Here is a 22,263-nt window from a genome sequence, read left to right on the forward strand (position 1 = left end):
CGCTGGCGTGGATCGTCATTCGTTTGTTCCCTCATCGCTCTCTGGTTGCAAGGCCCTTGGCCTTTTGACTCCTTTCGCTTGCATAAACAGTCGCACTTGGATCATGCGACCATGAGCGCTAATGCAATCTTCACAGAGTTTATAGAGTCCTCATCGAACCGAGTCTCTCCTTACAAGATTGCGCCCCGCTCCCATACAGCTCTTCCGTCGACCGCTCGTTTTTCCCCTTCTACCGGACTCACGCTCGACGATATTGGTGTCCGCATACCATATGAAACCGAGGCCAGACTGGGCATCTCTTCTTTCCTTCTACCTTTCTTTCTTCCACTTTTCCTTAGATCTTTGTGAGCCTTCTTTCTGAGCCCAGAATCTCCTGGCGATGGGCGTACCCAACCCGGCCGATACTATGGATCGTGTCGAATGTTGCGCAGTATATATCGATGATCGCGTGCAAGAGGAACGATGGGTGGACCGGGATTCGTTTGACCCGATAGCTCCCCGCAGCGATACCATTCGTGCCGATGAACCTGAATCGTTGCGGTCGGACGTGGCGCTTTTGTTGGAAATGTGTAAACAAAGTATGCGCTGCCCTCTTCCTCCATTGCTGCTACGGATGCTGACTGAATCGCAGTATACCTCTGTCATGTCGGGACATCTCTCGCCGCCAAACTCGCCGAGCTCTCCGATAGTGCCAGCAGTAAATGCACGCCCATTTTCGCTTTTTTCGACATTGAACTCGGTCGCGGCGAGGACTCTGTCCGGGATCGTCGCAAAGCCAGTCGCGCTTCGTGGCCAGACGCGGGACCTCCGTCTCCGACATCTATCCGTCGGGGCTTCACCTTCTCCGCTCAATCCGAATCCTCCTACGGCTTGCAGTTGCTCTCAGGGGTATCAGCAGACATTCAAGTCTCCGAGATCCCAAACCTGATCATACCGATTGCAGTCTTGCGCCACGCGCCCAACGAACTAACCAGCGATCCTACATCACAACCGTCGGCCACTCCCCTTGCCGATCCGCAGCAGATTTCCAAATGCTTAGATGCAGGCGCCGTTGACGTTCTCTCAACACCACTGGACAGGTCAAGAGTGCAAGGCTTGATAGTCCATGCCTATCGAGTGCGCAAGTCGGCGCGCAGGGAACAATCTCGCTTCCTCGCCAGGAAAAAGTCGCGGAAACAATCGTGGGTGGGCGTTCACGATGAGCAGCCCTATGCCTACTTGAGAGAGGCAATGTAAGTGCATTCAACATAATGCGGCAGCCGCAGTGCTAATTTATTCTCCTAGGGTATCCAAACTCATGAAGGGTATTTGCAACCCCGAAGAAGTCATTGAAGAGTTCCAGGACAGGTGCGTTCGCTCTGCCGTCGAGTTTCTACCCACCAGCTAACGTGTAAAAGGGACCTGGATGTGAGTCCAGAGCGGCAGAAAGTTGTGAGGAAGTCCATCGGGAACTGGAACTTCACTGCTCATCAATTCTCCGAAGACGAACTCGTGTTTGGGGCCTGCGAGATGCTTCAGCATGCTTTCACTCTACCCAACTTAGATCAGTGGCGATTAACACCATGTAAGTTCTTCGTGGTTTTGATACTTTTGAGAACTTGACTCACGCAGGACCCTTCTTTCGCAGGTGAACTTCGAACTTTTCTGCTTGCTTGCCGCGCATCGTACAATTCATTTGTCCTCTACCATAATTTCCGACATGCCATTGATGTGCTGCAATCAGTGTTTTGCTTCCTGGTGCATATTGGTGCATTGCCCCCATATGGCTCTGTCGGCCCCGGTCCTGATTCGCCGTCCTCCATCGCATCTCTCTTGACACCGTTTGACACTTTGACGCTACTTATTTCCGCAATCGGTCACGACGTCGGTCATCCCGGAGTCAACAATTTCTTTTTGGTCAAGCTCAATGCTCCGTTGGCGCAGCTATACAACGATAATTCGGTCCTGGAGGCTTTCCACTGCGCTGCATTCTCACAGATCCTGCGGCGCCACTGGCCTGCAGCTTTCAAGGATAGACAACTTCGGAAACTGCTCATCAGTTCGATCCTGGCGACCGACATGGGCGTACATCAGAAGTTTATGGAACGGCTGGGTTCTCTGCAGGAGAAGTTCTACGCGAATGGCAAGTCTGTCGATGGCTGGAAGCCGCAGGATATCGAAATCTACAAAACACTTGTCTGTGGCCTTTTGATCAAGTGTGCCGATATCAGCAATGTGGCACGGCCGTGGGATGTCGCCGAAAAATGGACCAAGATTCTACAGGAAGAATTTGCCAATCAGGGAGAGATGGAGCGCGAGGTAGGCATGGAAACTGCGTTGTTTGGTGGTCCACCGGAGCTGGGAAACGTCTACAAGCTCGCCACCGGTCAGATCGGGTTCATGTCTATCTTCGCCCTCCCTCTCTTCGAGGGCGTTTCGGACCTTCTGCCTGAGTTAAGATTCACGGTCGAGCACATCCGGACCAACCAGACTCGCTGGCACTTTCTGGCCGATATGGAGAAAAGGAAACAGTCGCTGCTAGACACGCGTTTCGAGGGCGGCCTTTCCCCTCGCTCGCAGAGCCCTGCCGCAAGTTTCAAAGGTCTGCGTGCACCGTTGAATGAGAGCTCTGCCAGGTCGGCGCTTGACCCTGACGACCCTGCGACGCAGCGACGCGAAGCAACCGGCGACTACTTTGGGACCACTGAATCATCTCCGAGTGATTACAATGAGAACACCATCAGTCCTGTCGTGTCGCCAGACACCCCAGGCCCATCGATGGATATCACAGGCAGTCCGATACCATTCGTTCCTTCTCGAAAATCCTCCAGTGCTGTCCCTGACCTCGCTATGCTCTCGGTATCCGGCGCGTCTCCTGACGCGAATGGATCGGAGCATGCTGGAGATTTCGAAGGGCAGACTGGCCAAAATTCCAGACGCTCTTCGAGGGACGCTGTTCTCGCTGCCGTCATCTTTGCCAACACATCCGATGACCCGAATCGCGCCAACTCCCATCACACCAGTGGTGAATCCACTGAAAGAGAAGCAGAGCGACCGAGCAGTTCTCGGCAGGGACCGCAGGGGCACCGTCGCCATCACGCCAACACCAACTCGACCGGACGCGGCTCAGGTGCACCGAACTCGCAGCGTAACAGTTGCACGCGCACCCACAGCTTGAGCACATATAGCAATACCATGACGCCCATTTCTCCAGCCACCAATGCCACCAGTTTCGTCACTGTCGATAGCAGGGACGAAAAGGGCTATTCCCGGGAACACATCAAAGACGAGCATGACGAGTCTGACGGTGCACGGCCTGGTTCATCGAAACAGTACTCCGTCGGCGAAGGGCCGTCCGAGGGTGACACCCATTTCAGCGATACCAACACCTCTCATTCACACATGGATGACGGAAGAAAGAGTCCCATCACCACTTCCGTAGTAGGGAACGGGTCCAACAGCCCCGCACATTCTACAACAACCACACCGAGCGTCAAGAATGAGGCGCATCCCCCTTGGGATGACCCAATGGCCGGTGAGCAACCTCCACGCAGGCTACCGAAACGGCGGAGTCGTCTACGCTTGGCGTTCTGGAAGCGCAAACCACATCATTCGCATCACCATGAGCTGAGTGGGGAGACTTGAGCTTTCTTTTCATCTCGCTTCACCTTCTCCTCGCCTAATGTTCCTTTCTTGTGATTTTGTTTCAAGGTGTTTGGCTCCTGGCGATACATGGTTGGACCTGAAATGGAGGAATGGCGAAGGACTCACGCATGGTATATCCGCTGACGATTGTGCTTACGATGGATTGCATGATTCTACGACTAGGCTTGGACGCTTGGTCAGCTCTACACTCAGACATACTTCATTTATTCGATGGGCAGGCAATGTGCTTGCCGTCACCGCTTTAGCACTGCCGAGTGACTTGGAAGACCCTCTTCCGGCTATCAAGTCTCGCTCCTTTTCTGCCGCTTTCTTCACCATTTATATTCTTTCTTTCTCTCATTTTTCCTTATCTTATCGCTGTATTTTCCGTGGGCAATCATGATTGATTCCCAACGATGCAACGCAGACCGGTTGGGATCAGGAAATCAAATTAGAAACGGGGCGTGGGTTGGCGTTTGGAGGATCCAGAGTTCTCCCCATGCGTGGACTGAACTGTATCATTTCTTGTTTCTGTGACATTCTCTTTGATTCTTATTGCCATTGTTGATTCACATCACCATATCACGATTCATATCAACACGGTTAGCCAACCTGTTGTTTTCTTGTCATGCTAGATTCGGCGAGTCTCGTTCAATGTATTGATATCCATCTTCTGTCCTGTCAGTCTGACAAGCTCAAGATTGATCTTGATATATAGAGTTGAATATAGGACTTCGTCTATCATATCGGTAGCGGTAGCGGTAACATCACTAAGTCTGACAATCCTCACACTTTTCCGTCTCCTTTCCTTGACTTTGTTTGTGACTATCTCCATTCTCCTTCCTCAAGGCCCGATCCGTATGCCCCAAATCTCTCTGCGGATCAACCACATTCCTCACCCGACTCTTGAGCACCTTGACCTCTATCCAGCATCATCAGCCCCTCAATCCCCATAACCAAAAAAGGGGAAAAAAAAGTAACATACCAGGAAAGCCCCCATCAACCCTCCGATCCCAGAGCACACTCTCCCGCACCTCCGTCTCAGACAACGTCGTAATACTCACGATGAACGTCCCCCGGTACACGGCACAAGAGCAACCTCACCAAGGCTCGTCGAAAACGTAGAGAGGAGTTCCTGGGCGAACTTTTCCAATCACATCAGTATTGGCATGGCACTTGTACCTATATTCGCATTTGTTGATCGTGTACTGATCCTGATCCTGGTGAAACGGGAGGGAAGAGGGCGGACATACATAAGCAGCTCGGAGCATCCATTTACATTGCGTGCAGTATTTGATGGTGATTCGGGGGAGGGTTGTGGTTGTTGTTGTTGTAGTGGTGGTGGTGGGCGGGGATTTGTATTTGTGGTTGTGGTTGTGTTTGAGGTTGGTGGGTGTTGTTCGATTGGGGGGTTGGTTCGGTCATTTCGTCAGTTTCACTAGATTCACTATCAGGGATCGTGTTGTGGATCTATGCCCTGTGTAGCTGGACTACGTGGTTATTTGATTATTGACTGGAGAGCTGGTGAGATGAAGGTGGTGAGGTGGTTTGATGATGTCAGCGAGTGGGCGGATTTTCTGAAAGTCGGGCTTGGGTTATATGTTTGAGATGAAATACAGTAGTGGCCATTTGACTACGCATCAAACTGGAAGGTAGACGTCGATTGCTGTATTAGAGCTGGAAACCAGCGATTTTACTTTACAAGATGCTGGGACTTTGCTCTCAGCCTCAACAGCCGAGGAATGTGCTTTTCGAACCCATGAGACACCACCCGTACCAATCACTCACTCACTGCAGACAAAGGAAATATGACGGAATCACAATCGGGAGAAAACAAAGATCAACGCAGATAGAAGAGGAAGTTTTAGAAAAGAGAAAAATAGAAGAATATTGAATAGAAGAAGATAATGTCAAGTCGGCGCATCCTCAAGTGCACCACGGATAGCTGGACGCTGAGATCAATGATCATCCCTGGGACGATGTGATACGATGCGACGCATGCTTCGTTCAGTAGTAGGCCTCCCGGAATCTCTGCAAGACCAGCGCGCGTTCCTCCAGTCGACCCGTCATAGCCGCACAATTGCTCACAGACACAGCCGTCACGAGTAGTACCCGGTTTCATTGTTCAATGGATGAGGTGTTTTCAGTTATCGTCGTGATGATAGAAGCGGGAAGCCATGTCGAATCCAGAAGGTCCAAAGAAGATGTCAAGTATTAGGGCGAAAAGAAGAAAAATGGGGCGGGAAATCATGTCGATAGGGAAAAGAAAATCGCGAACAACAGCTTCGAGAACAAGTCGAGCCGTCTTCGATTTCGGAAAAAAGCATTCAGTGTCATGACACCATTACATGACCGTGCAGCAGCCTCCCTGCTGCTGAGGAGCATACGGATCCTCGCGCTTGTCAACCTGGGTTTGTGTCAGCACTCCGCCTGCTGATCACTTTTCTGCATATCGAGGTCAATCGCATACCTGGCCCCATACAGACGGTACCATAAAATCACGAGTATTGTTGCAGTAGTTGATCAACCTGGTCAGAGAACGGTTTGTGAGTATTCGGGGGTCAAGTCCGGACGGCGGTCGGCAACTGGATCACAACCATCCCGTCGCTCATCATAGGTGAATCGACAGGGACGATGACAGTTGCAAAGGCAATTGGAATCGGACACTTACGACATGGCAGCCTCGGACACCTTCACTCGAGGACGATCCAGATCCTCCTTTAAGCGAGCATTGAGCTCTGTCAAGCGACGATATTTGAGATCGGCCACACTCTGCTTCTTGTTCTTGACATCTCCCCCCGACCGCAGCTCGTAGGGAGGCATTTTCGATTCCGATTTCTGTGATCACCAAGAGCCGAGGAAGTGACGAGGACAATTGTAGACAATTCCCTACACGCGACAACGGGGTAGGGAGACCGTGGGGAGTTGCTGAGCCCTGGTCGGTAGGTAGTCTGGGTTGAGGAGAAGCTTTGGCGCGCTGAACCGGAGAGTAAGGGGAATCCGGAAAAAGCGGGCGGAGTGAACCACAAAAAAGGGAGGGGATTAACTTGAACAGTCAACAGTCGACACAGAAAGAGTGAGAGGGCGAGAGGATCAGCGGTAGGAAACGAATGGATTTAGTGGGAAAATTAAGGAACGGAAAAATAAAAATAAAAAGAGTAGAGGAAGAGTAGAGTAGTATCAGAAGGAGAAGGAAGACGAAGAAGAAATGGAGGGAGAAATGAGACCCTACTAACTCCGTATTGGAGAGGGACCGGGGGAGGACTATTATGATTATTACTAGCAGTCTAGCACGAGCAGGACAAGACACCAGAGGAGAGTAGAACCAGTAGATAAATAATAACGCCTAATAATAATGAAAATGTCAAGCCAAGCCCACTCTCGCAAGAACAGACAGTTTTCGACTCTGTGGGAACTGGGAAAACGGCGATAGACTGATGGTATTGACTCCAAAGTAGTAGTGAAACCCCCCTGAGAGCAATGGTGCGGTGCTACGGACGATGGTCTTATTTAAACTTTGAACAGTCTGGATGGATGGGGCTTAATCTTGGGGTGTTCTTCTGGTGAAAGCGATGGTACCAGGAAGACTGGACATTTGAGGCTCCTTGAAACAGATTGAGAATGGGTATCATCTTGTCTACATACATCCATCTACGACTTGATGCTTTTCGATGTATGGAATTTCCATGTCGAAGTATCTCACGTGGACCCCTCATCAGCAGCTGGAATGTAAGAATGTATCAGACTGTCCCAAACTTACAATACGCTGCGAGTACTAAGGTAGCTGAGATACAGTATCCAATCACGTGATTTTGACGCATCTCAGCCGGTGGTGGTAGGTACTCTGCATTTCGACCAAGCCACATGTTTGATAGGCTAAGATTGATCGGAAGTACAAAGTAGAGTACCTAGATTCGAAGTTCGAATACAATGTAATTTGTATCTAGATAGAAGCTGATATCTCATCCGATCGACCAGGTTGTTCTCGATCCACAAGCAGTGCAGGAGCCAGTTGACTCGTCAAGCAGTGGCGATTCGAGGGAGATAGGGACAGATCTATCAAAGAAACCAATTATTCTCCAATGGATGGACGATTCAAATCATCCAAGCTGAGCATCCTCAACGTCTGATGTATGACTCAGTCTATATTGCTCAATAGTTAGGGGGAGTGTACCTTTGTATTGTCTACTCGAACACGTGACCCCGGTCGCTTATCCCAAAGTGGGAACGCAGTTGGGCCTGTTTTTTTCGTGATTCTCCCACAACGACGCATCGCCGCCGCCCTCACTTTCTTTCTGGCCGACCGTCGCGTGGCAGCATCATCAAGAAAAGGGCCTTTTTACACTGTCGAACAGTGCTGCCCGCCCGCCGTTGTGCGATTTGCCATTTTTTTCGCCTCGAGATTTCTCCAGCCTCGATCTGAAAAGCCTCTGCGTGCCAAACGATTTTCACCGGTATCATCTTTAAAACCCACAGGGTCCATCGCCCACCATGCCGCCTCCACCCCATATCAAGCCGGAAAATGTCCTGAAAGTGAGTGGTGATCATGGAAAATATCATCGGTAGGGTCCTACAACTCAGAGACTGGTAACTGACCTTGTGTTCTCTCACTGCAGCGGGCTCAGGAACTTATTGCCGTGGGCCAGGCTCCCGCCGCCCTCAATGTCCTCCACGAACATGTCACCTCTAAGAGGACGCGCAGCAGTCCGATCGCCTCTCTCGAACCTGTCATGCTCCTTTTCGTTGAACTGTGTGTCGATCTTCGCAAAGGAAAGGCTGCCAAGGATGGTCTCTACCAGTACAAGAACATCGCCCAGAACACCAACGTGGGAACCATCGAGGTAGGCACAGAAACTTTGATTTGTGATATGATTTGCAGGGGCTGATATATATGCTGCGAATAGGTCGTCCTCAAAAAATTCATCGAACTCGCCGAGAAGAAGGTGACCGAGGCCCAGGCCAAGGCCGACGAGATCCAGTCCTCTCTGGAGTCCGCTGCCCCATCGTCCAACGTCGAGGATCTCGAAGCGATCGAGACCCCGAGACCATCTTGCTTGCTACTGTTTCTGGCGAACAATCCCGCGACCGAACCGACCGCGCTGTCGTCACTCCGTGGCTCAAGTTTCTCTGGGAGACCTACCGTACCGTCCTGGAGATCTTGAAGAACAATGCTCGCCTTGAGGTCATGTATCAGACCACCGCCCTGCAGGCCTTCCAGTTTTGCCTCAAGTACACCCGCAAGACCGAGTTCCGCCGTCTTTGCGAGCTGCTCCGTAACCACGTCCAGAACGCCGCCAAGTACTCCGCTCAGATGCACGCCATCAACCTCAGCGATCCCGACACCCTGCAGCGCCATCTGGACACCCGCTTCCAGCAGCTGAATGTTGCTGTTGAGCTGGAGCTGTGGCAGGAGGCTTTCCGCAGCATTGAAGACATTCACACTCTTCTCAGCCTTAGCAAGCGCCCCGCCAAGAACGTCATGATGGCCAATTACTACGAAAAGCTTGCACGGATCTTCCTCGTCAGCGAGAACTATCTTTTCCATGCCGCCGCTTGGAGCCGCTACTACAACCTTCTCCGTCAGTCCGCCGCTGCTCTCGCCGCAGGCCAGGGCACCAAGAAGGAGAACCCCTCGGTGACCGAGGCTGACATGACCAAGGCCGCTTCCTTTGTCCTTCTGTCTGCTCTGTCGATCCCCGTCATCAGCACCTCCCGCTCTCGAGGCGCCTTGGTCGATGTCGATGAGGCCCGCAAGAACAAGAATACCCGTCTGACCAACCTGCTCGGTATGGCTCAGCCACCCAGCCGTGCGGTGCTTTTCCGGGATGCTCTGAACAAGGGCCTGCTCAAGCGTGCTCGTCCTGAGATTCGGGATCTCTACAACATCCTCGAGGTTGACTTCCACCCTCTCTCCATCTGCAAGAAGATCACCCCATCCTGAAGCAGATCGGTGCCGATCCCGAGATGGAGAAGTACGTCCTGCCCCTGCAGCAGGTCATCCTCACCCGTCTCTTCCAGCAGCTGTCCCAGGTTTACGAGTCCGTCGAACTCAAGTTTGTCTACGAGCTTGCACAGTTCCCCGATCCCTTCCAGATCACCCCGGCCATGATCGAGAAGTTCATCATGAACGGATGCAAGAAGGGCGACCTCGCTATCCGCGTCGACCATACCTCGGGTGTTCTGACGTTCGACACCGATGTCTTCTCTTCCGCCAAGGCTCTGCATTCCGGCAGCGCCGCCGGTTCTGCTGAGAGCGAGGTCGGTTCGGTGCAGCGCCTTCAGAACACCCCTGCTGAAATCGCCCGCCTTCAGCTCACCCGTCTCGCCAAGACCCTTCACGTCACATGCATGTACGTGGATCCTTCTTATAACGAGGCCCGTATCCAGGCCAAGAAGGCCGCTCAGGCTCGCGCTGAGGCTGGTGCTGCCAAGGAGCACGAGGAGACCCTTGCCCGCCGTGTCCTCATCGAGAAGAAGAAGGAAGCTGCCACCGATGCTCTGCAGCGCAAGCAAAGAGAGGAGGAGACCCGCAAGCGTATTCGTACTCAGCAGCTGCAAGAGGCTGAGAAGCAGAGACTGCTTGACGAGCAGCGGGAACGCGAAAAGAAGCGTCTGAAGGATGAACAGGACCGTATCCGCCAGCAGGAGCTCAAGAAGCAGCTGGAGGAGCTCAAGAGCGGTGTCAAGGGCATCGATATCAGCGAGATCGACCTTGAGGACATGGATGCCAACCGGCTGCGCGCCATCAAGCTTGCCCAGCTCGAGAAGGAGAAGAACGAGCTCAATGAGCGCATCCGCACCACTGCCAAGCGTATCGATCACCTGGAGCGTGCCTTCCGTCGCGAGGAGTTGAAGCACATTCCCGAGGACTATGAAGCCCAGAAGAAGCGTGACATGGAGCTTTACGAGGCCATCAAGGCCGAGACTCTCAAGGAAGCTGAGGAGAAGCACAAGGAGGCGGTTGCCCTCAAGCACCGTCTCAGCCGCCTTGTTCCCGTCTTCAGCAACTTCCGCAAGGAGGTGTCTGAGAAGCGTCACGAGGAGTTTGAGAAGCGCCGCAAGGCCGCCGAGCGAGAGTTCGAGGCTAAGAAGAAGCAGCGTGTCAAGGAAGTTCAGGAACGCCGCCGTCGCGAACGGGCCGAGCGTGAGGCGGAAGAGCGCCGCAGAAAGGAGGAGGAAGAGCGGGCCAAACGCGAAGAGGAAGAGCGTATCGCCAAGGAAGAGGAGCGCAGACGCGTCTTGGCTGAAGAAAAAGCCAAGCGTGAGGAAGAGAGAAAGTCAGTTTCTCCCCAGTTCTATAAAACTTATTATAATGGTACTAACTTACGATACAGGAGACTCGACGAGATTGCTCTACGGCAGAAGCAGCGTGAGGAGGAAGCTGAGGCTCGCCGTGCCGCCAGAAAGTCTGGCCTCGCAGAACCTCCCACCCGTGCTGCTGAGCCCGAGCGACCCGCGGAGCGGACAGCTGAGCGGACAGCTCCTCGCCTTAACCTCGCATCTCGTACTGGCGGTGTTCCCAGCTGGAGAGAGCGCCAAGCTGCCAAGGAGGCTACCGGCGCTGCCCCTGCCCCTGCCGCTGCCCCTGCCGCCGCACCCGCTCCTGCCGCCGCACCCGCTCCTGCCGCCGCACCCGCTCCTGCCGCCGCGCCTGCTCCTACCGCCGAGGCACCTAAGGAAGAGGTCCAGCTCCCCCGCAGAACCGGCGGATATGTCCCCCCTCACCTCCGCTCTGGAGCCAGCGCCGCTCCCGCTGCTCCTCCCTCGAACGGTCCTGCCCCGAGAAATACGTTCCCCGTCACATGCGGGAATCCAGCTCCTCCCAACCCCCTCCCATACACAGACTCCCCCGCCGCCGCCGCCGCCAGCTCCGACAAGCCTGAGGGTTCCCCGCTCCTCAGAAGTGGGTGCCCCGGTGGAAGCAACAGCAGCAGTAGGGCTAGCGCGATCAAGCAAGCCCTTGTCTGTTGAATTCTTGAAAATAAAATCTGAACGCAAAAAAGTTTCCGTCTGCCGAAACGTGGAAAGGGGTGTATGATTCGTATCCGTTTTGGGAGGACTCATCCCCCTCGTTTGCATTCTCTTCCTCTCTCTCTCTTTTAATTCTAACGGTGTCTCTGCTACCTTATCTGGTTGTTCTTCTCATGTTTCATGAATCTAGGGAGTGGGGACTTCTCTCCCCTTTCTTCTCTGGGTAGCCATCATGTCTGTTGTTGACTGCATTATGTCCCATAAATGAAGTCCAGGTTTTCCCGTCTATATCTTACGTCAGACGACTTTTGTTGGATGAATAATGCAGGAAGAATATGATTTTCTCTACTTTATTTCTCTTCTACGTGGTCTTGATTGTAGCTTGTGTTCGTAGTCAGGCTCTTATCGTTATGTTCGTGGTGGTTCAGGTTTCTGCAGAGGAAATCATTATGGGATAGACTTACAAATTAATCTACGCATCGAGGAAGGAAATATTAGAACCAAATGCATAGACGTTTCCGTGAACAGAAGAAATCTATATATTCTTGAAGAGAAAGAAAGAAAAGGGGGTATGTTGCAGGCCACGAAGAAACCCAAAGATAAGGACATATGGACAGGATTTGAATCGATGTATGGTGTCAAAAATACAAGACCAAGGAAGAAACCAGCTCAAGCAGCGGCCATTTCCGCCCCAGGAGCAGCAACAGCAGCCGTACCAAAGAGCCTCTCCCTCCATTCGCCGCACACGGCCTCGAATCCACTGACGACGTCCCGACAGACGCGGCCAGCTTCGCGGTCTCGCAGCCGGCGGTCCCAGTCTCCCTTTTCGATCCACCGGGTGGCTTCTTCGCGGCTCTCCTCCTCGCGGCGCAGCTCGGCGACGAGTTCCCTTGCGGACCGCAGTCGTCGCGAGGCGGTTGCAGTTAGTTGTCGCGATTCGTAGAGGGTGTCGCTAAGGCCACGGAGGGACAGCGTGAGGTCCGTGGTTTGTGCGATAAGGGTCTGGAGGCAGACGAGTGGGTTCAAGGAGGGCGACTGCGAAGGTGTGGTTGGTCTGGAGGAGTGGCGTGGCTGGCCGGGGAACGGGTAGGGTAGGTTAGGCAGAAGGCCTTCGTCGATGAGCGGGATTAGCTCGTCAATTGCGTCCGGAGAGAGGAGCGGATAGGGGGAGAAGAGGAGAGGGTGGGTGAGGGTCTGGAGCGTTCTGGTCTGGTGGGTTAAGTGTGAGGTGATGGAGGTGTGTGCTGTTATTAATCTGCGGAGGTCAGCAGATGCTTGGGAGTTCGTCAACTCAGAGGGCAAACATACCTCATGGCGTTGTTCTCGATCCCACTCTGGCTCCCTAGGTCCCGGAGCGTCTCAACAACACGTTTGATGACATGATCGTTCTCACTTCCGTTGTTCTCGATCCCTCGCCGGACTAAGCTTTCAATCTCAGCCATCTGCCCCTCCAGACTAGGCGATATGTCTGCCGCTTCCTCGAAATCCGACTCGTTGCCGTAGTCGGAGCCGTCGTATTGTGATTCATGTCGCCGGTGATTTCGTTGACTGCCATTGCGAGCTTTGACCCGAGGCGGTTGCAGCGAGGTATGGCCCGGCGCGTAATCTGACAAGGGCGATCGCGGTCCCATATTGTAGTCGTCCTCTCCGTCACTTCGGGTGGCGCCTTGTAGGTCCCCCGATGCATTGTCCTGACCAGAGACATAGCCATAGCCCCCTTCCTCTTCTTCGTCCCAGGCGTCCGCGAGTTCGTCTGCAAGGTTTCCCAGCCCCCCTGCGGCGTCTGCAGGGCCTCCGAAGTCACCTGATAACCTGTACGACCCGTTCATGGCTTGCGCATTCCGCTGGCGGGGTTCCACCGGCGAAGGGGGCGCTGAGGAACGAGGCGTCCGAGGCGAATGTATAGGACTCTGAGAGAAACCATTGGGAGCGTAGGTTCCGGGGGAGATGGGGTCGAAACCGAGGTTGGAGGACTGGCTGTGACTATGGCGGTGAGATAGCCTCAGGGGGGATGGTGGGATGGCCGGCATGATGCAGGTCAGTTGGGAGAAGGTTGAGGATCCCACGTGGGATTGTGACAAGGAATGCAGACAGCAGTCGGCTGAGAATCAGTCCTTAGGATTCTCGATATCCTGACAGATCAACTGTGTTGTTTTATCTCTCAGGATTGAGGGGTCTGTATCGTCGAATGTCGATCGCGGAATGAGCTGGACGCGGGCAGGGGGCCACACTGAGGAGAGGAAATAACAAGACAGGATGTCTCAATAATCATAGCATCACCAGGATGCTGGAAGAGTAGAAGGAAAGACAAGAGAACGGATGAATCTCATGACACAAAGAATGAATTTCTCAATAAGAATAATAAAGAATGATGATGATGCAAAAGACAACGAACTACTCTCAGCAGAGGAATAAACAGCCGCTCCTCCCGTGACCGCCGAAGCCCCAATCAGATCATTCGATTTACATCAGCTTCATTATTTCATCTTCACCCCACACCACCAAGAGCTTCACTTCTACTGGCCTCGCCAACGGCCATTGACAGCTGTTCCCTATTAACAGCAAAAATGAGTTCCATCCGGCGCGTGTCCCCAACGGACCTCCTCTCCCTCAACCTCACCAACCTCGACCCGCTGACCGAAAACTACGACCTGGGCTTCTACCTCAACTACCTCATGCGATGGCCCTCGCTCTTCAGCGCGGTGAAAGACCGCACAGAAGGCATAGTCGGATACAGTACGTGCAATCTTCATCGTAGCCACACCACCTCTGCAAGGCCGTCTTGTCACTAATGAAAGCAAAAAAAAAACAGTCATGGGCAAGCTCGAAGAACAACACCCTTCAATGCGCCACTCGGAACACTACACCCCCTGGCACGGACACATTACCGTGCTGACAGTCGCCCCAGCCTGGCGACGTCTGGGCCACGCGCGCCGCCTGACAGAGCGTCTCGAGCAGGGCTCCGACATCAACGATGCCTGGTTTGTGGATCTGTACGTGCGCGCGGGGAATAAGGTCGCTGTGGGGATGTACAAGGGGATGGGGTATTCTGTTTTCCGGCGGGTTGTCAATTACTACAGCGATGATCCGACAGGGATGTCGGACTCGGGCGAGGATGCGTTCGATATGCGCAAACCGTGCAGTCGGGATAAGAAACTGCAGCATATACGCGAGAACGGGGAGGAGTTTTTGGTGAATCCCGAGGATGTTTCATAACAGATAGCGTTTGTCTTTACGTTTGAGCGGGCTGTGGTGCTTGATGCAGTCGATTTAGCTTCCCGGCGTTGGGGAGTTATACTATGGTTTTCTGTGGCATTACGGATGCGAAAAGCTTAGGATGATGATAGACAAAATCACTTTTATTTTCCCGTCGAGGATAATAGAGACCCTATCATGCATGGTGTATATATGAAACAATGTGAAGTCCCATTCAATATGAACAACTGTTCATGATGCAAACCCGAAAGCAAAGCCCGCGTTTCCGCTCTATAATGCCATACTGATCTATGACCCCGAAACCGACGATGCATCTGTGATATGTACCGATTATTACGATATGTGCTTCTAATAAGCCAAAAACGCTTCGCATAAGTCGTGCAACGTTGATGACACTGGTGGCTATCATGCTCTGACAAGCAGCCGGGGCCCAGTGCGTGAGAATCGCAGGGCCGCAAAAATGGCGGCTGCCGTGATGATGCAGCAAGCGGTAAAGAGTTGAACCCCGAGATAATTATGGGTATCACTCATGATGGCTCCACCAATTGGTGTTCCGATCAGCAAACCAATCGAGGTCGTGGCGAAAATCATGCCCAGACGAGTACCCAGGTCGCGGATATCTTTCGTCAAAGTGACCATGACTACCGGTGGGAGCGAGACAAACCCGCCGGAGAAGAGACCGTACAGGACAGAGAGAACAATGATGCCGGGCACATTGTGCACGCCAATCCAGGCAAAGGCCAGAACTGCCGTAGCTGTGACAGCTGGCGTCAGCATGTTCAGTGGGCCGGTATGATCAGCGACGAAGTTGGGGAAGATTCGTCCCACGGTAGAACCCGCATTAAGCATAGAGAGCAGATAGAACCCCAGATTTGCATCGACGATTCCCGTGTCGATGGCATAGGACTGCACGTAGAATAGGAAGTTATAGAAGCCTAGGAAGCCCAGAAACATTGCAACGGCGAACATCACGAATGCCGGTTCCTTAAATGCGGATAGCTGGACCAACTTGCGTTTCTCGGTAGGGAGAAATCGCATGCGCATGAGAGATAGGGAGATGCAGCAGGTTCCGAGAGCTACAAAGCCCAGTGCGCGAGTCGCCCACGCAAATCCAACTTGGTGCTGCAGCTTATTGAACATTATCGGATAGACCACGCCTCCAATACTGCTGCCTGAAGCCGCCAATCCGTTGGCTAAACCTCGCTTCCGCTTGAAGTATTGAGGCAGAATAGCAACCGAGGGAACGAACAGGCATCCAGCAGCCAGGCCGATACAGACTCCTTGACAGAGGATCAAGTGCCAATACTGTGAAGAAATACTGGTCATCATCAAGCCAAATGGGAGCACAACGGTGCCAAATATGACGAGAGCTCGAAAGTACCCTGCATCGAACAACGGGCCGGTCACTACTCCAAAGAGCATCAGAAGAAACGATTGCAGAGATCCAATCCAGGCAATGGACGATGACGAAACATTCGAGAGAAGATTCTGTTCATAGTATGTCTGGAAAGCGCCCCATGTATTGATCACACCCCTAAGACGACCTAGCGATTAGCGATGCGAAAGAGCAGCCTCAACGAATGTCATGCATTCACAAATGTACCTACCATGAGTTAAAGAATAGGAAGAATGATCCAAGGACCTGCAACCATGCCAGGACGCCTGTATCGAAGGTTGGCTCTTCTTGGTGTTTCTCTCCTGGCTGCTGCTCTGATGTGCGCACGTTGCTCTCATCATTGTTGCTGTTCACCGAGGGCGCAACGGCCTTCTCCTCCGCATGTGCCCTCATCCCCAGTTCCTGTCCTTCCAGATGGCAATATCGTATAAATATATCGGACTCAGCGCGCGAAAAAACCTCGGCCGATTCTATGTGTAGCAGAAATGTGATGGCGAACTATACAAGAAGGGTATGTATAGTCTAAAAAGTCCGCATAGAAATACAAGTCGAAGCCCGACGATGAATTGATCCAAGCGGACGAAAAAATTTCCAATCAAGAACCGCTTAACAGCTGTCAATTCTATCACCATGCGACATGGAAAAAACAGCAGATGCGCAAAACCAAATTTATATGCGATAAGATTTCTCAGCAACTCTTAAGAGTCAGCGGGGAAACTAAAAAAGCCTAAGCTTGCCAGTCAGAGGCCCGATAGGATAAACCACTGGGACTCCGGCTATCAAAGGAGAGATCCACTGAGAGCCGGTCCATAAGTCGTATTCCTAGGGAGACCAGAGGCATGAGTCAGTCTTCAAGGTCCCAAACTACCGACATACGTGACCGGGGTTTTTTGGGTGTCGAATGGGATCGAGCCCATTGACCGTACAGCTCCAGGATCTAATACGTGTATTAAGTAGCTTGCGCATTGACTACCGCTAGAAGCCTGAAAGATGCATCCTCGTTCTTGGGGTAACTCCGAAGGTCTTCTCCATTCGAGCAATAATGGCCAACCGCTAAGGCTGATGGATAGCCGACGGACAAGGGCCCACTCAACTACCAAAGTCGGTAGCGAACTCAGGCCTTAAAAGAGAAGTCGGCAATATAATCATGCGCTTTTTTCCGCATAAGGTCTGCGGTAACTGTGATTGATAATCAGATGAGGTAGCAATTAGGACGAGCCAGGGTAACCAAGGCGTCTCAGGGCGCCAAAAACATGGACAACGTGACGTGCCGACTTATCCAGCGGGGAAGGAACATTCTTCACGATGACGCTTGCGGCTTGATTCTCATTAATAATAGAAACGAGGCATATCAGATTGTGCCCTAACAGTAGCTTTGGATGCTGCTGGACACAAAAGAAAAAAAAAAGCTCCCCTGGTCATGTTGAAATTCTGAACTGACGAGGAACTGAAGTTAGTCTAGACTCGACTGAAAACAACTGAAAAGTAAAGAACACAGCAATGAAAGGATTGGATAGGGTAAGACTTGACTTGCAAGGGGAATGTGGATCGCCAGCTCGGGGACTTTGCGGCACACTCCGAAAGACCGAATCCACGTTTTCCCGCATTTCGATCTCCGAGACTCCTTGTGCCAGATCCGAGCCAGATCATTCGGGAACATGAACCAGATCTTAACTTCGCATTTGCAGTTATGGAGAGATGACAGAGAGTATCTAAGATTATGTACGTTTGCGGCCGGCAATCGTAACAGTATCTGTGCGGATCCAAAACATGGCGATGATTGATTGCTGTATGGAGTACTGCGTAGAAACATTCTGTTGACTGCCTAGCTGTCATCACGTGATAGACAGATCTCACGCTAAGCTCCTTTTGGAAGAAGACACAACAGAGTATGCTCAAGAGTACAGACGACCTGACGGGCTACTTCAGATAGTATCATTGTAAAGCTCATCAAGCCCAAAATCATTGAGGTCAGGTGAAGATACAGACTTGCAGTTTACTCATTTTGGCGCAACGCTTGCTCCAGCATGCAAAGGGGCAAAAGAAACGGAGGTTTCGTACACTTCAGGGGGAACTGTCCTGTACCTCTTCACCTTTCGCATACTTCGTTCGATCTTTCATTATGTTTGTATTGATATGGTACAATAGGAAGCTATGCTCGAGTGTCATGAGCGCCGGCTTCCAGACAGTTCTCATAGCATACATTTTGTTTGTAAGGCTAGAGACTCATTGAAGACTCCAGGTGTTTGTGGATGTGGATAAATACCCAAGGCCAAAGGAGTGAACGTAACATTTTTTTCATATTCTATCCATCAAAGGTCAAGTATACTTCTTTTCTGTTCTTTGCTGAATTCCAATTCCCGGCGACCGGATCATTAGCAATGCAATGAACGGTTCGCTTCCTGCTCCCAAACTCCGAACGCTATGCGGGACGTCAAATCAGAAGACCATAATTAGAATGACAAATAGAAACAAATAGTTCAGTCTCAACAGATATCCACCCAAAGTGTGATCAGATTTAGAGTAACTCTTCACACGTCCAGTCCTCGTACCTAAATGTTCATAAGCGGATTAGACTTGCGTCCTTCCTCAAGGTGAAGGGAGGATAACTTACGTTCCATCTGGCAGATATCTTCTCACAATGAGCGGGATCTTCTTCTGGTTCAGCTCCTTGATGGCGATCTGCAAAGGATCTGTCTCTCCCTCAAGATCTACAAGCACGGGAGCATTCATACTGTGACAAACGTCAGTTCCATGGTCTTCACATGCCACATGCCGCCAGATGACGAACCTGATCTGCAAAGCTCTGGTACCCAGAACTCGCGCCCTTTCGTATTTGGTCATGTACGGGGTTGTCTTGCGTTCTTCATTGGGGATTTTCTTCGCCCGTGCTTGTTCCACCACCTTGCCGGAGTATCCCGCACTGGGATCGCCAGAGACGACGATGCGGTCACCATTGACTGCCGGCGTATAATGATCATCCGCATAGCCATCGGCGCCTCCCTCGGCACCTTCGAGATCCTCGGGGTTTATGAAGTCTTCGGGCTCATTCTCGTCGAACACCTCCTCAGCGGGCTCGTAGTCGTAGCTGTAAAATGTGCGAGTCAGAACGGCTGAACTAGCTCAAAACCATTTTCGCCAGTGAATTACGCAGCGAGCAAGTGAAGTGCTCCCAATCCAAACTGGAAAATGCAGTCAAATGAGGTGTCCTTACGTTTCCTCAGCGTCGTGATCTCCGTAGTCAGACATGGTGTCAAATTAGAGCTGGCAAACCAGGTAAATATAACCAAACGAGCGTGTTCAGCAGCCACACAAGTGAAAGGACGGCAAATATCGCGTCCAGGGATAGAGACGCTGCGAAAAGATCGACCTTGCGACAGGCTTGGTGAAGATGAAGATTTCGATATCGCGACCCTCCAAAAATGGCGGCGGAAAAAGTTCCTTGGCCCCGTTAACACTAAGCCCTTTCTGGTCAGCTTCGTCACCGCTTTTAACATCAGTCCCTGGCAAAATTTTTAGAAGATATTCCTTTCAGCAGTTGAATGTGCGCTTAATGCGTTGACCACTGTTCAGTCTATGCTCTTAATGGGTGTCGTTCCTGTGAGGCCTGATATCAGGGGCTTCATCTGAGCCATGGGTGAGAAGCGCAAACTTGAGTCGGATGAGCTCGCTATCCCGAACAAATCTCTGAAACGCACAGCGCTGGACGATGCTGGTAAGACGCTGGAACCCTAGGATTGAATTGACTGTGGATCTGAACATCGCTGTCGCAGATCCGATATACGAGGAACCTCAGTCAGATGCCGATTATGTATCTTCCGACGAATCCAGTGTGGACAGCGACAGTGTCCACGAGACTCCAGCGACGCCAATCTCTACGACCTCAGCCAAATATCCTTCGGAGCTGAAAACCCACCGCTGCCCCTTCGATGGTTGCACAAAGGCATTCAACCGGCCAGCACGACTTCAAGAACACCTGCGTTCCCATAATAATGAGAGAATCTTCAAGTGCACGTTCGAAGAATGTGGCAAGACATTCCTCCGCGCATCTCATCTGAATCACCATATCAAAAGCGCGCATACTGGGGTCCGAGACTACATATGTGACCGTCCTGGCTGTGGGAAGAGCTTCGTGACCGGCTCCCGGCTCCGTCGACACCTGGCTGCCCACGATGGACGAGATAAGTACCGCTGCACGGAGTACCCGCCTTGCAATGAGACGTTTCGGAAGCATTCCACCCTCCAAAAACACATCATGACCGCACATCTAAAGCAAAAACCTTTCCAGTGCCCGCACACAGACCCGAGCACCGGGCAGAAGTGCACAATGGCATTCGACACAGCAGGGCATCTTCGAGCCCACGAAAGCCGCATTCACACCGAGAAACGTTTCAGCTGCACAGAATGCTCCCAGCACGCAGAAGGCGCCGCAGCAACGTTTCCCACCTACGCCCTCCTACAAGCTCATATCCGATCCGTCCACCCCCCGCAATGTCCCAACTGTTCTCTGACTTGCGCGACATCCCGCGAACTCCGCCGCCATCTCGAAGTCGCCCACGGCGACGTCAGTCTCGAGGAACGCAAGACATTCCCTTGCACCGTACCCGGCTGCGACCGGAGCTTCACCAAGAAGGGAAATCTAACCGTACACACCCGCACCGTCCACCAAGGCGAGAAACGCTTCGTCTGCGGCGAGACCGACCTCTCGTCGTCGAAAAAGGTGGCCGGCTGGAACAACGACAACGGCTGCGGCAAGCGGTATGGGAGCAAGCTCGCGCTGGAAGAACACATCCGTACCGCGCATCTGGGCTACCAGAACGCCAAAGCCGAACGCCGTCAGCGTCTCGGCCTCACCCGCGATCGACAGCATTCTACCGCAACCTCACCCGGTGTGTCCGCGCTGGCCGCGCTCACGGGTGAGGGCTACGCCGAGGAAACGGGTCGCCACATCGCGTGTCTGGTTGAGTCGTGCCCGCACCGGTTCCACAGAGACTACGATCTCTGGGTCCATATGAGCGGCAAGCATCATTTCTCCGAAGAGGAAACCCGGGATCTATTCCTGCGGCGGGCGCTGCTCGCGCATGAGTTCGGTGCATCTGCATCTGCATCTGCTTCCTCCGAGGAACTATTCGGGGGAATCTACGGTCTTGAATTCGATAACGATCCTTCGTCGTACGGCCCGTATACGTTGAACGGGACAGAGACGATAGCGACTTCCGGCGCACCCGAGTTTAAGCCGTTGCCTACGCACGGCGCCGATGTAATGATGCAAGACAGCAATTCTACGATACCCACTACTGGCGATGATATGGCGCTGATTGATCCTGCACTGGCTTACGATATGATGGAGTCGTAGCTTTTTGTGCGATTTACTGTTGATTATTTCGGGACTTCTCTATGACCAATACTATCCTTTTCATAGATTCTATCATTTGGGCTGATTGATGATAAATGAGGAATATGCTGGATCAAATCTATTTCTTTCAACCACACGGTTGTATGTAGATCGCATAGATGGCTGTCAATCTCATACTCGTACTCCTACGCAAATCTAGCAGGCCATTAGAAGTGAGCTACTATAATCAAATCCAATCACTCACCTTACTTTTAACAGCACAGTATTGACGGTTATCGAGCTGCTAAAAGTCAATAATCGTCAGAGTTCAGACCTGTCAACCAGCCCATCAGCAACGGTCTGGTCTGGCCGTCAGTACTCAGTACACTCCTGACTTCAGATGTCAGCATTCACAAAGCAGAACATAGTGATGCCCCAAGCGGAGACACTCATCTCGGCGTGAGTCAGTACGTTGCACGAAATTCAGCATCATGACCTGGTTGGTTGAACAGTTAGCTGCTGGCTCCGCTCCGCGTAACGTGAAATAAAAATATGAAAATACATCAGACATGAGAAACAGAACAAAATTCACAAAAGGGAAGTATGAGTAATTATGTAAGTACATAAGTGCTTTTCTTTTCATTCATGTCCCTGGAAATGAGTGTCTTTGTTTCTTCGATATGGAAACTAGATAGGCCGCAATGCCTCGACAAGTGCCAAC

The 22,263-nt window shown here is 52.0% G+C and overlaps 9 protein-coding genes across 9 annotated transcripts; 4 read left to right on the forward strand and 5 right to left on the reverse strand.

Annotated features, from left to right (window-relative positions):
- The first annotated feature begins 199 nt into the window (after positions 1-199).
- pdeB (3',5'-cyclic-nucleotide phosphodiesterase PDE2) lies at positions 200-3,701 on the forward strand. Its single transcript, XM_024821293.1, has 5 exons — positions 200-578; positions 632-1,232; positions 1,285-1,347; positions 1,398-1,564; positions 1,628-3,701. Exons 1-5 carry the CDS (start codon positions 380-382, stop codon positions 3,622-3,624), a joined length of 3,027 nt encoding a protein of 1,008 aa, XP_024683350.1. The 5' UTR covers positions 200-379; the 3' UTR covers positions 3,625-3,701.
- A 598-nt stretch (positions 3,702-4,299) lies between these two features.
- On the reverse strand, positions 4,300-4,883 carry P174DRAFT_442085 (uncharacterized protein; the record flags this gene model as incomplete). The annotated part of the gene is made up of 3 exons (XM_024827497.1): positions 4,300-4,546; positions 4,610-4,683; positions 4,807-4,883. Coding segments are annotated over 3 exons (303 nt in total), but the record flags the coding sequence as incomplete, so codon positions are not given.
- Positions 4,884-5,968: 1,085 nt separating this feature from the next.
- On the reverse strand, positions 5,969-6,447 carry P174DRAFT_369738 (guanine nucleotide-binding protein subunit gamma; the record flags this gene model as incomplete). The annotated part of the gene is made up of 3 exons (XM_024822295.1): positions 5,969-6,031; positions 6,095-6,152; positions 6,296-6,447. 3 exons carry the CDS (start codon positions 6,445-6,447, stop codon positions 5,969-5,971), a joined length of 273 nt encoding a protein of 90 aa, XP_024683352.1.
- Positions 6,448-7,889: 1,442 nt separating this feature from the next.
- tif32 (putative eukaryotic translation initiation factor 3 subunit EifCa) lies at positions 7,890-12,053 on the forward strand (the record flags this gene model as incomplete). Its single annotated transcript, XM_024831916.1, has 7 exons — positions 7,890-8,157; positions 8,241-8,465; positions 8,529-8,636; positions 8,669-9,517; positions 9,568-10,901; positions 10,959-11,527; positions 11,977-12,053. The coding sequence occupies exons 1-7, from the start codon at positions 8,116-8,118 to the stop codon at positions 12,051-12,053; spliced, it is 3,204 nt and encodes a 1,067-aa protein (XP_024683353.1). The 5' UTR covers positions 7,890-8,115.
- P174DRAFT_390363 (uncharacterized protein) lies at positions 12,050-13,962 on the reverse strand. Its single transcript, XM_024823480.1, has 2 exons — positions 12,904-13,962; positions 12,050-12,850 (listed from the first exon to the last, which is right to left on the reverse strand). The coding sequence occupies exons 1-2, from the start codon at positions 13,623-13,625 to the stop codon at positions 12,265-12,267; spliced, it is 1,308 nt and encodes a 435-aa protein (XP_024683354.1). The 5' UTR covers positions 13,626-13,962; the 3' UTR covers positions 12,050-12,264.
- Positions 13,963-14,085: 123 nt separating this feature from the next.
- Positions 14,086-14,968, forward strand: P174DRAFT_390366 (peptide alpha-N-acetyltransferase complex B subunit NAT3). Its single transcript, XM_024823481.1, has 2 exons — positions 14,086-14,331; positions 14,408-14,968. Exons 1-2 carry the CDS (start codon positions 14,163-14,165, stop codon positions 14,809-14,811), a joined length of 573 nt encoding a protein of 190 aa, XP_024683355.1. The 5' UTR covers positions 14,086-14,162; the 3' UTR covers positions 14,812-14,968.
- On the reverse strand, positions 14,962-16,848 carry P174DRAFT_390369 (MCT family MFS transporter). The gene is made up of 2 exons (XM_024823482.1): positions 16,419-16,848; positions 14,962-16,345 (listed from the first exon to the last, which is right to left on the reverse strand). The coding sequence occupies exons 1-2, from the start codon at positions 16,598-16,600 to the stop codon at positions 15,217-15,219; spliced, it is 1,311 nt and encodes a 436-aa protein (XP_024683356.1). The 5' UTR covers positions 16,601-16,848; the 3' UTR covers positions 14,962-15,216.
- A 1,516-nt stretch (positions 16,849-18,364) lies between these two features.
- Positions 18,365-19,599, reverse strand: P174DRAFT_390372 (DNA-directed RNA polymerase core subunit RPO26). Its single transcript, XM_024823483.1, has 4 exons — positions 19,422-19,599; positions 18,999-19,295; positions 18,822-18,941; positions 18,365-18,759 (listed from the first exon to the last, which is right to left on the reverse strand). Exons 1-4 carry the CDS (start codon positions 19,454-19,456, stop codon positions 18,726-18,728), a joined length of 486 nt encoding a protein of 161 aa, XP_024683357.1. The 5' UTR covers positions 19,457-19,599; the 3' UTR covers positions 18,365-18,725.
- Positions 19,600-19,744: 145 nt separating this feature from the next.
- P174DRAFT_451609 (C2H2-type zinc finger protein) lies at positions 19,745-21,698 on the forward strand. The gene is made up of 2 exons (XM_024829018.1): positions 19,745-19,922; positions 19,981-21,698. Exons 1-2 carry the CDS (start codon positions 19,841-19,843, stop codon positions 21,561-21,563), a joined length of 1,665 nt encoding a protein of 554 aa, XP_024683358.1. The 5' UTR covers positions 19,745-19,840; the 3' UTR covers positions 21,564-21,698.
- The last annotated feature ends 565 nt before the right edge of the window (positions 21,699-22,263 follow it).

This window comes from Aspergillus novofumigatus, assembly GCF_002847465.1.
Source record: "Aspergillus novofumigatus IBT 16806 chromosome Unknown P174scaffold_4, whole genome shotgun sequence".
NCBI lineage: Eukaryota > Fungi > Ascomycota > Eurotiomycetes > Eurotiales > Aspergillaceae > Aspergillus > Aspergillus novofumigatus.

Bases quoted from the DNA above. Each gene is read 5' to 3' on its own strand.
- pdeB (XM_024821293.1), top strand. From the start codon at position 380: ATGGGCGTACCCAACCCGGCCGATACTATGGATCGTGTCGAATGTTGC. The intron at 579-631 runs GTATGCGCTGCC...ACTGAATCGCAG, and splicing joins GTTGGAAATGTGTAAACAAA to TATACCTCTGTCATGTCGGG. The intron at 1,565-1,627 runs GTAAGTTCTTCG...CTTCTTTCGCAG, and splicing joins TCAGTGGCGATTAACACCAT to GTGAACTTCGAACTTTTCTG.
- P174DRAFT_390363 (XM_024823480.1), bottom strand. From the start codon at position 13,625: ATGCCGGCCATCCCACCATCCCCCCTGAGGCTATCTCACCGCCATAGT. The intron at 12,851-12,903 runs GTATGTTTGCCC...TGACCTCCGCAG, and splicing joins ATCGAGAACAACGCCATGAG to ATTAATAACAGCACACACCT.
- P174DRAFT_390366 (XM_024823481.1), top strand. From the start codon at position 14,163: ATGAGTTCCATCCGGCGCGTGTCCCCAACGGACCTCCTCTCCCTCAAC. The intron at 14,332-14,407 runs GTACGTGCAATC...AAAAAAAAACAG, and splicing joins AGAAGGCATAGTCGGATACA to TCATGGGCAAGCTCGAAGAA.
- P174DRAFT_390369 (XM_024823482.1), bottom strand. From the start codon at position 16,600: ATGAGGGCACATGCGGAGGAGAAGGCCGTTGCGCCCTCGGTGAACAGC. The intron at 16,346-16,418 runs GTAGGTACATTT...AGGTCGTCTTAG, and splicing joins TTCCTATTCTTTAACTCATG to GGGTGTGATCAATACATGGG.
- P174DRAFT_390372 (XM_024823483.1), bottom strand. From the start codon at position 19,456: ATGTCTGACTACGGAGATCACGACGCTGAGGAAAC. The intron at 19,296-19,421 runs GTAAGGACACCT...CACATTTTACAG, and splicing joins GATCACGACGCTGAGGAAAC to CTACGACTACGAGCCCGCTG. The intron at 18,942-18,998 runs GTTCGTCATCTG...CGTTTGTCACAG, and splicing joins ACCAGAGCTTTGCAGATCAG to TATGAATGCTCCCGTGCTTG.
- P174DRAFT_451609 (XM_024829018.1), top strand. From the start codon at position 19,841: ATGGGTGAGAAGCGCAAACTTGAGTCGGATGAGCTCGCTATCCCGAAC. The intron at 19,923-19,980 runs GTAAGACGCTGG...TCGCTGTCGCAG, and splicing joins CACAGCGCTGGACGATGCTG to ATCCGATATACGAGGAACCT.